At 43.7% G+C, this 15,819-nt stretch overlaps 1 protein-coding gene across 1 annotated transcript in view; it reads right to left on the reverse strand.

Annotated features, from left to right (window-relative positions):
• The window catches only part of LOC306784825 (myosin-10), a 42,528-nt gene extending 27,291 nt beyond the window's left edge, over positions 1 to 15,237 (reverse strand). The window contains exons 1-4 of the mRNA XM_079278965.1: positions 15,109 to 15,237; positions 11,766 to 12,146; positions 7,463 to 7,619; positions 230 to 257 (exon numbers count right to left, since the gene is read on the reverse strand). Coding sequence (XP_079135091.1) covers positions 230 to 257; positions 7,463 to 7,619; positions 11,766 to 12,110 — 530 coding nt within the window. The 5' untranslated portion in view covers positions 12,111 to 12,146; positions 15,109 to 15,237. The remainder of the gene's footprint in view (positions 1 to 229; positions 258 to 7,462; positions 7,620 to 11,765; positions 12,147 to 15,108) is intronic.
• Positions 15,238 to 15,819: the final 582 nt, after the last annotated feature.

Consider the following 15,819-nt stretch of genomic DNA (forward strand, 5'->3'; position numbering starts at 1 on the left):
ATATACTGCACCATGTAATGTTATTTCCAAGGATATAAAGGAGACATGCATGAGAGTAATGAATCAACCGTGAACCGTATGCTGTGAATTTGGGAGAGAGGGCTCAGTTCATCTTAGCAATATAAGACACGGAGGTTATATGTCTGAATGAACAACAGTTTCAATAAAGCACAAGAAATGTTAACATGAAATAGAATTCATGCAGTGGTGGACTGAGCCTGTAACTCACGTGCAAAGAATGGATTGGTCCTCTCGATCTGTGGGGGACAAGAAGAGGGTGAAAGGGAGAGGAGGAGAAAGTCAAACCTAAGCAGTCTTTGATATCCACTGTGTATTCTCAAAGGTTGATCGACAACCTCATCACCAAAACAATATGACAAAAGTAAAGTCTTATCAGCAGATTGTGGATTTGACGGTCAAAGTCAAGCTTGGTGTGTAGCGCATGTGAGCTTACCAACAATCAGTAAATGTCAGTTTTTTATTTTTACTATCAGAATAATAACATGACTTTTGTTTGGCCGTATTTTTCAGTAGGCTCAGGCTTCACAGGTATTTCCTGCATGCAACGTCAGAAATGCAGAGAAGTGGCACTGTGAAGTCAAGTCGCTGCACGGGAGAGATAAGGCAACTGTAATGTCAGCTCTATGTTGGTAAAGAGACTGCAGTCTATTGCATGACTTTCCAAATTGACTAACTTAGTTTGGATTTTCTCTACTGACATCTCTCGTTACTTACCCGTCGACAAGACGCCTGCTTTTTACTTTTGTGACGTGTTCGGGATGTACGAAATGTAGACTTTTATAATGCAAAGGTCAGCTGATTTATGAAATGAAATGTGAGACAAAGACTGATCCAACTATTTTTTTCTTCACATTATCTCAATGTGTGCAGTGCTAAGGGCAATTTGCACTGTGGTCATGTGGCAATAACACACAACATGCAATGCATCTTCTTAACCTCCGGGGTATTCCCGTTTGGAGCGTCTTGTGAGCTTGAAGTGAGGCAAATCAGAGTCACCTAGAGGCCCGGGATATAATGGTGATGATGTCATGAGAAAAAACGACAGGGCCCCTCTTAAAGTCACATAGCTGGTTGAGCAGCAAGAACTCCAAAGATTAGATAAAAGTCATCAGACTCTCGTCACTCTATTTACCTAATGTTGCACTGTTCATGCAGAGCTAAAACGACGGCCCAGACACTGCAACTGTGAGATTCATTCAGTAAGAACTACTGTATGTCATGAGTAAGTTATTATATATTAAGATAATACATTCATCTTTGAACATTGTAAATGGACTGCCTACTATGTCACATTGTGTTTAAATATTTGAATGAAAATGTTTTTTTGTTTTTGTTTTGCGGTGTCAGCTTCTTGATTAAATGCTGTCGTGTCGCCACAACATGAAATCAAACAGTATGGATTTATTGTCTGTATTCGATGAGTAAGCGCCTGCTCATCAAGAGGCCTGATCTCTTAGCCCATTAACACGCTAACTGTATCGCAAAGTCAACACCTTTGTTAGTTGAAAGAGTTGCCGGTGATTGGCAAGCTGCTGCATTAGTAGATCGACTTGGTGAGGAAATACGCATCCTTTCTGAATTTAAGTGTAAGCCTCTGCAAGTTTGCCCTGAGTAAATGGTTGCAAGGCAACAATAGCTTGCATATGGATTTATTTTGAATATGAAGTGTTACAGCAGGTGGAAATTGCAACACAGTGATGAAACATAATTTCTCTGTTCCTGGATCAGTGGATGCAACCCACTCTATGTCGCAATGATGGGCCATTAAAACCTGCTTACGTGATCTATTAGAGCAGCATACAAATAAGATGAATGGAAAAAAGATGATAGTTCCCTGAAACACTGGTAGTGTGGATGGGTTCCCATGCCTTTACGCAACATGCTGACAGATACATGATTTTGAGGTGGATGGACGTTCTGATCATTTAACAACGAGGAGCATCAGAGCACACTTGGTCCAGTCCTGTGATTGTGTGACCTAATTGTGTTCAGCGTGTCTCTAAAAAACTGCAAATTAACACAATCCGAGAAACAAAACTCACATTCATCCCTGAACTGCTCGCCACTCATATTGGCACTGAAGGCCATGACATGTGAAGAGGGGTCACAAGTAAACATTGCTTCGTTTCAATGGGCTCACAAGCCGAAAAGGTTTAGGAACCACTGCTCTAAGACATGCTGTGAATACGTCAACTCGTTTTGTGCATGTTCAGTCACAGGCTGGACCGTTCTGCCAGAGGTGAAGGTTTCCTGGAGTGAAGTGCTGACTGTGCTCCTTTGGGGGTAACATGATGGAAAGTTATCTGACTGAGGACAGCTGAATGGCTCATCAGGGACAACGTGGGTTTCCTGGCTTTGACCGGGAACTTCCTGTAGCTAAGCACTGTAACGAGGGGAATTGGCCTCACACACACATGCATGCAAGTACACACACGCTAAAGCTACCCCGACATTTCAGGATCTCTCAAGCTGCGACGTCGACTGCTACTTTGTGCGCGACAGCACACATGCAAACACAATCCATCATTAGCCACCACCTCTTTCTCTTTACATTCACATCCCTATCTGAATCGGACACAACACAACACTGCGCAGAGCGCTCGTGTCTCCTTTATCAGGCTGGCTGCAGACACCAGTGGAAAGATGTGATCCAGCAGTCACTGTGAGACCTCTCATTTCCAGTCACCAATCTGCCAGCACTGCTGCAGCCCTAACAACATCTCCAGACTGTCATGCGCCGATTGGCAGCCCCTGTTTGGGTAGTTGTCATCTGCACAGACCCACAATCCTCTGTTATTTCCGTAACATTACTAAATGGTCATGAGGACTGTGTTCTGGGTTTCACATGATTGGTAATGATCTTGCCAGCTCCACAGGACTCCATTATCTTGGCTAGTCAGTTTAGATTCCCCGAGGTTATACAACATTTTTAGTTAAAGCGAAAGCTGAGAAGTTTGAATATGATTTTGAGTATTGAATCCAGACCTTTTTCAGGGCAACACAGAAAGAAAATATTAGGGCTCCACCACCCAACTTGTTTAGTCCGGATACCGATACCTGGGATTGGGATCATTCTGTTATGTGTAAAGCAACATCAGGCTTAACTTAAACATTGCTTTCTTAGGCTATAAATGTACTTAACTATTGTTTTATAAAATAATGGTACCCAAGATCGCCCTATTGTCACGATACCCGATCAAGCTATTTGAGTCGGTATTGGGCCGATATCTTGCGGCTTTGACATGAACACAGCAGCTCTGCATGTGGTGTTTCTCCCAGTAAGGGGAGGAGGGAGGAGGGTGAGCTGATCTCAGCTCACGACAGTGAGCTCATTGTGAGGCTGCGGCACGCTGGGCCTAAGCCAGAGTCTGCCACTGACGGCTAATGCCTGTATCTGAAGTGCAAACACTCACCTCACAAACCAGTCTTGCACTCTGATCTAGCGGTGACTTAAGTGACTACAGTGGGACAGAAACCTCCTAAAAACACAGAGATATAAACAGTGGAACAAATCAGCTGAATGTTCATGACAATGAAGACAAATCGATGAGCACTATGATGCCGTCTCATTAACACGAGGAACTTGAGCTTCGTCGCTGAGGTGTCCGTGAGTCATGGATTGGATCAGCAGAAAAAAAGGGCAAATATAATTTAAAGGACTCCCTGATCAGGTTTTGTCTTTGCCACAGATAGAGATAGCTGATACCGGCCAATACGGATAGTTTTTGTTGTTGTTTTTTTAGGGTTACAGCAGCTGGTATTCAAGACTCCAGACATATTTTTCACCACCGTCCTGTGAGAGGGATTGTTATTTGTGAACCTGTGTGGTAATCACCAACCTCTTGGTTGCAGTTCAGCATCTCTAACCTTTATGCCACCACCCCCAAAACCCCCAAAATCAAAGAAAACTCACAAGCAAAAAGGACTATTGGAAATGCACAGTTCTATAAAGTCCACTGTTGTATGTTTCAAACAAATACTATAACTACTGCCATGATTTTTCAATACCATATATTTTGGAATGATAATCTAAAAATGAATGCAATCCTGCAGAACTAGTCATGAATACAGCATGAATACATTCACTGCTGTTTAAGGCTGTGATGATCATTGAAAAGAAACCTGCGTAACGACTATGCATGGTCTACCACATATATTTGATTTTCCAACTAAAATAAAGTAGTGGGTTAAGTATCCCATGTGGCATTTATGGGATTATGGGGGTTGGCATGAAACCTAACTATAACAAAAACAGAAATCTTAAGCATTGCCGATTGTTGAATAATTCTGGGTGTCTGTAGAGTCGTGGCACAGAAAAGCTATCTCATAACACAGAGGGGGCTTGTGATTGGTTATTATACTTATGACAGGGCGCTAAAGAGGCTTTTACAGATGGGTAAGAGACGGCTATGGTCATGAACCAATGCTCGTCTCTCCTCTTACTGCACCGTCCGAATATAAGAAAACCACAAACTACTTTTTCAAAAGGGATTGGACCATCCCTCGACACAGAGGTATCTGTCAATATGGTTTTAAAAGTCAAAGCAGTCAATCGTTTTAAACTATTTTAGGGCCATAATGGCAAAGGCCTCTGGTGTGGGCAGAACTGGGGCTGATGCTTCAGCTAAGGATTTACAGATGGAAATAAATGGAATGGAGATCCAAAGTATTTAATTTTCCTATCTGAGAAGGAAAGTCTGAAAATAAATCTGATATGGAGATTCACTTTGTTTGAGAGGCACTGACAACAGGACTTAATCCCGCAAGGGGACATTTGTTCGCTACAGCAGCATTATGATACAGTTTAGTTACAATTTCTTAATGAATCACTGTACTGAGAAGATGTACTCATATTCAGAGTTCCTCTCTGGTAGTTTTTAGTCACCTGCCCTATTAAAAGGACAACAGTTATAGCTCCAGCTGTGCTAGTATTATTTCTAATACAACTGGAGTGCTCCTTCAGTTACTGACTGAGCGGTTTCATTGTCCACAACCACATCTGTTCCAGTTGGTTTTATTGTGGGGGAAAAAGAGCAATCTTTGGGAGAAAACTTCCTGGTACATGCTTTGCATTCTTCAAACAATTCCCTTAATCTTTTATCAATAATGCTGCCGACATGAGAAGGGTTTTGTTTATTATTGATAAAATGGACCTCTATGAGAGACAAAAACTCAACAACCTACAATGGATCTAGGTGGACTTGACTTAATACCCTGATTAGACACCAGGGAGCGGCTCTAGAAGGGGGGGGGGGGTCTTACACCATGTCAACTGAAACAAAGACTCCCTTTTTCAAAACCACACCTTGGGACCCTTTGCATTGCTGTTGATGCAAGTCCACTTGGAAACCGTCGCAGCTGCTGACATGACCGGACCTTCAACACATGTTTTCATTCAAGCAAGCATTTCCTTACAACAAATGTGATAAAATTTGCTTCTTGTACGTCAGTGAGTTCATCTCGGCTGAGCAGTGAGGGCAATTATGTCAAGTATCTGGACCGCTAATCAATGACAGATGTGCAGTAAGTTCTAGAAGTCGGCTTGCACACCCTGTCTTTGTTTGGAAACACCTCATTTAACCTCCCATCGGAGTAGTGACTGGCTTCACAGCAATGCTGAGGTAATTAACAGACCCCTGTGAGGTTTAGACACCCTTCAGCCTTAAACATGATTTGCCAATCTGTTCGGATGCAAAGGTCGTAAATCAGAGGCAACAAACTATTTGTCGCAAGTGTTCTTTGTTGTTCAGATGGCAGCTGACACTGCAAAGTCTAAACATGGTTTGTGAATTAAACACCCAAATGTAAGATAACAGGGACAGGGTGTTGGGCAATATGGTGACATATAATGCAGGGCAATTTTGTGTGTGAAAGTTTCTTCAAATATTTTTGGTCGTATTGGCTGTAACTAACAATTATTTAAATTTTTGATTAATCTGTAGATTATTTTTACAATTTAACAATCAATTGTTTATCCTCTAAAATACATAATATATTTATTATGTTTGGCACAAATAACTTACATTTTATTTGAGTTTATCAAAATTGTTGACTGTTTTGCGACGGTTCTTTCAGCATTACACTGGGCCATGTCATGGAAATATTGGATATCTGTATGCTTTTTGTAGCATCTTGATTTGTCGGGTATGTTGTTTGCTGAATGAGCCAAAAACAGACATTCCTGTCTGAGTTTTATCTAGAAATTGTTGATTGATTTTACAGAAAATGTACTACACCAGTGTATGTCATTAAAGCAATATAGAACTACATACCCTGAAAGTTTCATCCATATCTAAGATGTGATGATATCTGCCTCCGTGTCTGGTTTTTCCACTCGGAGAAAAACAAACACCAGTGCTAGTCTATGCAGCTGGATATTGTTATACCCACCGGGTTGCTGAAATGCTCAGGGCCACAGCTGAACAGCAGCTGGCCTCCACTAATCTCCAACCTACAAACCTCATTTTGAATTAACACTGTTAACTCTGACACGACCACGACTGAAAATGGGTTGGAGTTAGCGGCGCATTCAAAATGACCAATCAGCCTCGTGTACTCCGAGACATACAGTGAATACACGCAGCCTTTGAAAAGCTCGAGGTCGTTGCTTCAAGGAAAGGGAAAGCGCTTAAATACTAATAGACGGGTCTCCCAGCCCTGCCCCACTGCGTTTGTGTCCAACCATGTAGAAACGTGCGGAGAATAGAGCGTGTGAAGAAAGGAGGAGGAGGAGGTGACAACAAGAAACTAGCTGGACTCAATGACGAGCTGGCAGAGTTCAACAACAGCTACATCGGGGCTACTGCTGAAACTACGTCCCTGTGCTTGTACATTATCAGCTGTGAAGAGATAATATCGCTCAATCAACATCACAACAACCTAAGAAAGAAACCTTCGAAAGAACAACAAGAAAAAAGGAATCATCAAGCTACTTGTTGACACTACCGAAACTTCCTTCTGTGTACCAACACGGGGAAAGCAAGGCCGAAAAGGACTGACGGGACTGTCCAGTCTGTCACCACCCCCACTGGTCGGCCTTCGCAATCACACAAAGGACCTATTGTTGAGCACAATGGGGTCACCCTCTCTGTTCTCGCTGGTCTGATCCCAGTCAGTCACTGCTCAGAGAGCCTGGAAGCTCGCCAACTACCAGGCAAGGGTCTTTGAAGACATCAATCTGAAAGGGGACTGCCTTCACTTACAAGATTGTACGTTCCTCAAATAAAAATGGAATAAACGCGACAACTGGGGCAGACTGGATGCCACCGGTGACAGCAGTGCCATGCACTGGGAAAGATTGTATTGATTGTGTTGATTAATAGAGACGGATGCTTGACGAAAATGGCTGCATGAAGGCCTGCATTGAACTGAACATCTGAATTTTGTTTCGTGCATGTGAGGAGGACTGTGGTAGATGAGAGGCGGTGACACTCAGACTTACCTTGCAGCATGCACCTGTATGCAGACTCTGAGATGGCGTAGATGTGAGGGGGCATTTCGTGCCTCTTCTTGCCCCTGTACATCTCAATGATGTTCTCCGAGTAGATGGGCAGGTTTTTGTAGGGATTTATGACCACACAGAAGAGACCGGAGTATGTCTAGAAAATGAGAAGAAAACATGGTTGGCTGTTAATTCACCACACAGCAGCCCTCACATCACCATTATGTCAAGACAAAATCTATTTATTCGTATTTTTATATCAAAATGGAGAATTATTTGTAGCCTGCTGCGTTGTGTGAACACTCGTTAGCGCTCCGATCAAATGCGCGGGATGAAATTTAACTGTACACGGTTAAACTATTGGGTTTCACGGGGGAATACTCACAGCACAGAAGCTAAAGACGCTCTACGGGCCCATTATAAACAAATCCGTTATGTTGTGCAGACTATGAATTCACAGATGATGCCGGAAAACTGTGCACATCTGCAGCTTGCTGGCACACTGCCACACTGTCCCACAGTATTTAAAGTCCTTGCGCCACTCGCTGATCCTCCTCATATGTGGAACAATTCTCCATCTCCTTTTTGTCTACATAGAACTGGTGGCAATTTTACCCCCACATTCTATGACTGACACCAGGAATCAGATGCAAGGGGTGGCGATGTTAATCCAGTATATAGGTCCCTCAACTGTGTTGTGTAAACAGATATGCAGTCAGACAGCACAGGGTTAATCCCCGACATGTCTGCTGCTGGGGAACTCCGTTAACTCAAGAGTGCACGGGGTACGCAGCTCACAGTAGACGCCAGATTAAGGCTTTTTGAATCGATCACTGGGATTATCATACATTATGCCAATAAAAACTTTTTTTGTGGATAAATTGCAGCCATCTGTCCAGATCATGAATTAAGATGAGACAAGGGTGTCTCTCCTCCCTCTGCTGACTGTCCATCAATGGTACCAACTTCCGTGTGCTTTTTTACTACTCTATGCTGCGTTCCTTCCTCTTTTGTCACTTTTCTGATTTCTGTGTTTGGCTGGGCTGCAAAGCCAGATTCTTTAAATGATGTGGTCTGCAGGGGGGGCCCAGGCCTGCAAACCCAGTTGTTGAACTGGAACAATAGTGGCATGACCAAAGCATGCTTTGTGAGCAGAGGGCATTTTGTGTGTTGGGTGTGTGTGCGTGCGTGCGTGCGTGTGTAACTGAGTGAGACAAACGCATCACAACTGTCACATGGCTGGAGGTTCACACCAGATGTCACCAGATGGCCATCAAAATCCCCCTTCCCACCTCTTCCATGTGCACAGATGCTTGCGACACAGCTCTGTGCAGCAACCTGGCCACACTGAGATTTGTCACCCTATCATCATCATCATCATCAGCAGCAGCAGCAGCAGCAGCGCTGTTCTACTTGGCTGGTTACAGAGGCCAACACTCACACCTCGCTAACTGGAATTGCCTGTAAAAACTAACTTGGTGCAGCACAGGATGTACTACGGGGCCCTCTCCACAATAACCCCTTCCCAAGCCCCCCTACGGTGGGCACAGCGCCAGGCAGACAGATCAGTGCTCCTGACCCAGCATGGGCCACAGGCAGCGGGGTGAGGGATGACTCAGCTGGCTGTGCTTGACGGTGGACCCCGGGGGGTATTCGAGGGATTAGTGTGGCTCTGAGGGCAGCGGGTTGGACACCTACACAACCGGGCATAACAAGACACCAGCCAGACAACATGTTGTGGTTTCATTCCTTTTTACTGCTCACTGGAACGGTACTACTACAATGACCAATATGTGATGGTAGCTGGGCTACATATGACTCCTTGTGCAGAGTATTTTGAGCTGATAAATGGGCCCGAGCTGGTCAACACAGCCTAGAGCGCACAACTCAGAGAAGCTGTGGTGAGCGGAGGGGAATTCTCACACAGTTGAAAGGGATCCAAGCCCTCCGGAAATGTCCAAATAAATGTCTGTGAACCGAACACTGCTTAGCAACAGGGCCTCAGCCTCTCGATGGGAAGAGGGGTCTCTACAATTACAAGAATCAGTGCTATTGTGACACAACTGGGCTTTACCATCAAGTCATTGTCTTTGCAGACTTCCCCGGGAAATTAAGAAATGGATTTGTCTCACACAACACATTTTAATTATTTCCAGTAATGCCCAGACAGATGGTGAAGATTCTTATAGCTCTGTATTTGCTCTAAATCTTTAGGTGCGCTAAATGTCACTCAACAGCACTTGATTAAAATGACGAACCTGTCATCACTGTATGCTTACAAGAGGGAACAAACCTAAATTCAAACAGCTTTCACAGCTGAGAGGAGTCATTCTACCCGGCAAAGTGCAACAAGGAAGATGACAGCCTAAGACTTTAAATGCTGAATGCAAATAATCTATGAGAAATTAATAGGAGACATCTTGTGTTGCCTCCATCAAGCAGCATAACTCTACTATTGCGTAACGTGATGTCATTGCACGAGTTATTGAGTTGGCGTTTTACAAAAGTCTCCAACTGGTAAATGAGTCACAATCAGGGAACGGGTTGGATGAAATGGAGATGTAAGAGACCCATGCTCCAGAGAGAGGCAGGCTTATTGAACGGAGAGACAGCCTGCAGATAAAGGCACACAACAATCAGCATTAAGCTCTCAGCCTGGAGCTGCCAGCTTCAGCAAAGCCGGGCACGACGAGGTATGTCCATTCACGTTTTCAATGAGTGAAACAGGTTGAGTTTTTGAAGATGAACATTGTACATGAAGTCCGTCTTTAATTATTTTCTCTTTTACCTTGTCATTTCAAAAAGCAAACATCAAAAAACATGGATTGGCTGTTAATTAAGTATCAGTGTTCTGGCAGACAAATTCGGTTATTTGAGCAGACAGCTGTTGCTTATCTGTGAACACAAAGAACTCTGTTAAGGCGGGTTGGTCAGTGTGACTCAGCACAGGCCTCCCTGAGCTAAGAGATGAGGCTGGGGTCACCTTATTCTCCCTTAAAGGTGCTCTGAAAATACAAAGATGTTGTACAGATGTTTATTTATTGTACAAATAAAAACCTGATGACTACACTGCTGCAGCTTGTGTAAGAAGAGAAGAGAATCAGAATCTCCTCTCGAAGGGATCATTTTGTTCCAGCACATGAAGAAGAAGGCGAATCTGGAACCAATAATTAACTTTTGTCAACACATACAAAGAGATTAAGTATGATTTATGTTACTAACTATCCTTAGAAAATAATTGTTTAGTCGTGGTACAGGTAAGTTCATCATTGTTCTAATATGGCGGCACACAACTTCTGCTGTCAGAAGATACAAACGGACCAAGCAGCCTCTTGGGAAGGAGACATCAGTACACGGGGAGCACAGGGCAGAGCTCACAGTACTACAGCTGGCCTGGTCACAACATCTACCGCTCCACTACATTCATTATAAAGTGGTAAAATGGTAGATTTAGGCCTTGCTACAACACAGCAGAATACCAGAAACAAATATCTAAAACATCAAAGGAGAGTATCACATTTTGGATTCTGCCATAGTTGTGGGTACCATTCTCATTATCACAATTGTGCATTGTGAAGCTCTTTACATACATATTAAATAACTAATCATTGCTCACATGTCATGTCATGCCAGCTGTAGTAGACTGAATAGATCTTGATGCAACTCATCTCGGACTAAAATGAATAATCAATCGTAAAATTTGCAATAAGAAATTAAGCCAAAATGCCACATTCACTGGTTCCAGCTTGTTATATGAATATTTGCTGGTCCAGCCGCTGTTTAAAACCGCCTAGACAATCATTGGTAACCATTTAGTGATATTGGTGACAGGGGGTGCCTGCGAATCGCCCAAAGGATATTAAAAGGAAGTATTCACCCCCAGCCACAGCCTGTCTTTGTGACCGGGCCTCTGAGTGTGAACCTCTCAGCGCCCGCCTCCTCCCTGGGTCTCAGGTGGCCCACAAGCTCCGTGTCTGGGCTATTCCAGGAATGCATGGCACTAAGTGGGCCATAATCACAGGGGAAAATCGGCAGCTTATGTAGGCCATGATGGCTTGGTCATTGAAGGAAATGTGTTTCTTGGCATCTTGAATTCAGAAACTCAAGTATAAAATGCTATGGCTAAGATATGCAGATAGGTGGTTGGTATTTGTAGAGAGGCTAATAGACAGTTTGATGGAACTGTTTACTGATCAAGAATCGTTTTTTCAGATCCAGATTCCTGATTTAGTTTCTTCGATGTGGAAGAAGTTGATTACGAGTTGTTACAGGTAGTTGTTATGAGTGAATGACAAATACTCACATAGATGAGGCCGGAGTAGTAGCGGTCTTTGAGGTTGTGAAGCACGGAGGCTTCGTTCAGGCAGGTGAGTTCGGCCATGTCCTCTACTTTGCTGAACTTTGGCGGGTTCATCTTCTGGATGTCATCCTTGTTGACCACCGCCTTCTTCCCGTTCTCTGCCAGCTCCACCACCACCTCATCTCCGCGCTCCTCGCGAACGCTGGCAGCCTCGAAGCCATTGCGTTCTGATGGAATCCATACGAGCCTCTTGGCCGTCCAGTCGGCCTGTGCCGCCGGGTTGTAGACCACGGCGCGGTCCACAAAGAGGTACCGCTCCGGGTCCTCCTGCCCACTCCGCTGGGACATTTCTGCTGGAACCAGAAGAAGAACACACTACGCCACCTGTAGGGAGAAAAGAAAGTATAATGTTTGTCTGAACAACAGAAATATGCTACATTTAAAATCCATGCAGCCTTCTGTCACGCTGTTCACTATATGTTGTACAGATGAGACCACCACTGTACTATGTACACCTGGCGTGCGCTAGAAGTGCACAGCTGCTGGAGTATAAATCAGGCATGACACCTCCTGTTAATGGCGTTACTAGTGATTTCATCAGTGAACTATTTGTGACAGCTCAGAGCGTGCACACAGCAAGCTCCTGGTTCCAAAAACTCGGAGGTGCGCGACCAAGCGTCTTCGTGCTCAAAACGAAAGCCTTGATGATGTCATTTCCTGCCGTGCACGCCTTTCTCTAATTTCACTATGATAAGCATTAGGCTCGCTTTACAGTGTATCACAACAGGTGACCGTGCCCGCTCAAAGCTGCAACTAAAAAAACATTTGATCATCTTCACTGATTAAATAAATCCATGATTTAAATTACAAAAAGTAAATTAGTTTACTTTTAAGAGAAGATGATTGAATAGAACATTGAAATATTAAGACAATTTTTCGATATTTATTTTGGGTAAATGAATTGTTACATCAATAACTAATTTAAAAATGTCTTCAAATAAAGTAGCAAATGAATCAACTAATCAAAAGTATAATCATCAGATTCATCAAAAAAAAGAAAAAAAAAAGATAAATGATGAAATCCACTGTATTTATTAGAAATAGCCTATGGTCACTGCTGTTTGTCATTGTGGTTTTTAAATTACATATTTATTTCACATAATTTGACAGTTGTGTCCAAACACAGAGCGAGTGCAACGAGCAGACACACACAGCAAGAGAGAGAGATTAAATCTATACAAAACAGCAGAATTGCTTGTTGTCCAGAGACATGTGCTTTTGGTGTCAACAGCCAGGCTTCTGCTCAACAATTTACATAATGTGGTGCTTCCGCGTCCAATGTGATCCCGCCATAAATTTAGCGTAAGTGCAAGTTCATAGCCTGCTATGCTGTAATCATGCATTTCTCTGTGTATAATGATGCAGCAGTGGTGGCACCATGACTAACATTTTGTCCATATCGGGTAAGACATCTGACGGTGAAGTGCTTTAAGGATGATGCAGCTTCTCTAATAGCTGCAGGCTCCAAGAAAACTCTGGTTTTTATCGTAAATTACAAGAATCTCTCAGACAGCAAGAAGTTAGCCTCCCAATAGCTAATGCTATTTGTTTGCCAGGTTTAATAAGTATATTGCAGGACATGTCCGATCATTGTCAGGCGTCACAGCTCATCACAGTCACAGCCTCACAACTCAGCAGGGACTTGTGATGGCTCACCTTGTTTTAAAGTACGACTAGTAGACAAATGTGGGTCATCTGAAAATATTAGATCCCCGCTGAGTTCCTGTGTGCAGGTAAAGTAAGTGCATGTATTGTGTGAAGAAAAAGCAAATACACCAAAACTAGTGTCTCAATCAGCATTTACAGCAGAGCCTTCTGAATCACCATCTCTTATGAAGCATGAGCATGAGAGGGAGCACCCGTTCTGAAACTGTTTTCAGAACGCCACGGTGTGTTCTGCTTTCCAAATGAGAGAAATGTAAACCACTTGTTGGGCCCACACAGACGTGTGCGCTCAAGCCTTTATGCCTCCATCCCTGTGCACAACCAACACACATGTACAGTAACATCACCATTTAAAGGTGAAACTGACCCTGTTGTGCAATAAAAACAGGGCATACATGCGAGTGGTATATGTGCATGTATATTCAAGGTTTTCTGACATTTCCCAGGGCAAAGAACGAATCGAGAAAACAGATTAATAGTTTAAAATGCTTGAACATATTGTCTTGGGATTAAGGGAACAGTGAGGATTATATTTGTTACAACTTTCTGACAAAGACCACAGGAGTAACCAATAAAATACTCAGACAATGAATCTGTAATGAAAATAATAAACAGAGCAGGAAACAAAAGACAGAGGAGAGTAACTAAGTAAAACCAGGCACTTGATGCCCCCAACAGCTGATACACTGACAAGTGTGAACGTGGGCCATGACTGGAAGCACCACTCCAGCTTGCTTCTTATTAATCTGAGATATCAGCTGATGAATGCTCGGAGACATTTAACCTACAATCAAGTCCCATGCTTAAATCAGGCGCTGATTAGACACGAATCTGGGTCAGGTCAAGGGACGGAGGATCAGCGCGGCTGCTGGCGGCGGCCGGGTCACAAAAAAACAACTGCTTTCATCCTTCATTCAGCTCTAACGTTACACCGCAGAGATATGGAGAGCGCACCGCACCCTCGGTGCGATATTGCAGCAGAGGAGGGTCGGCAATTAGCTGTGAGCACACGGCTCGTTAGGGGGCTGACATACAGCGGGCTGGGCCAGACCTGCTGCATCGGCTAGGTTTAGCGTGCTAACGTTAGCTCAAAGTTGGCGTGCTGTGCCTCGTATCCCACCCGCTCGACATGATGCCTGCAAGGAATAGACAGCTCCGGTTGACCAGCAAACACCACCCGGAGGTCTACACTGGTGCTGTAATGTCTGCGCGCGAATAGAAGGTGAACAAAATAACCCCAGACGCGCTCGTGTCTATGCCAATCAAGAGTTTAAGGGATGATCCCATCATGGGTGTGGGTGTCTCAGAGACGTGTCTGGGTGGGGATAAAGCGAGCGGACAATGACCACACCAATCCACGGGGGCTCCTGAAGAGCACACTCTAGAAACAGATACCTGCATCACAAATGTTCGTTTAATTAAGACTTTATCAGACTGATACAACACAAATATGTGCACGTTGGCTCTGCGACGCCGGCTAACATTAGCACAACCGTTGGTCCTCCATCATTGAAAAGTCACGGCACAATAATCTGCTAGCTAATGTTAAGTGTTGTTAGCCACATGGATCCTCATACACCACACGGCCCTGGACTCTTCTTCTGCTGAACTTGCCACACACCTGAGATGAAGGAACCCTGTCCAGGTGCAGTATCCAGTAGATTGATGTAATAGTCCTCCAATGCGTGCTAAAATAGTCCTTTAGTCCGCTCTCGCATCAGTGGTACTCCCCCACCATCCAGCACCCTCTCAACCGAACTCTCGCCGGCCGGGCGGGGAGCTTGCGCTGCACCGCCGCACTCTTTTCTGGGACACGCCCACACATATATCTGGAACGTGATTGGCTCTCGGAGTCTGATGCCTAACCACGATTGGTCCAAAATTAATTTCCATCCCAAAACTTTGATAGTTGACAACTGCCGCCCAAGATATTAACACATGCAGACTGGTGGATGCTGCTGCGGCTTTACATGGTTGTACGTCACTGCTATTACGGTCAACTTTTGAACAGAGCTACGATGTTTGTATTTGTCAAATTCACACAGACACTTGATGAAATAAATAAAATGAATCCTAGAATGATTGACAATACACACCATATCTTATTGTTGTAGGGTCCTTTTCCGTTTCCGTTCCCTCCCCTACTCTGATTTAAAAAAAACAATTTAAACAAATGTCAATACAATCAATAAGAATATGAGATCATTACAACAAACCATGAGATCATCAGACACAGGAGGATACAGCTGAAATCAATGAAGAGAATAATGCAATGTATGGAAAGGTAAACCACAATAACCATACAAGGTATTTTACAAAAGCTTTATTACAA

This window comes from Melanostigma gelatinosum (genome assembly GCF_949748355.1).
Source record: "Melanostigma gelatinosum genome assembly, chromosome: 11".
Lineage (NCBI taxonomy): Eukaryota > Metazoa > Chordata > Actinopteri > Perciformes > Zoarcidae > Melanostigma > Melanostigma gelatinosum.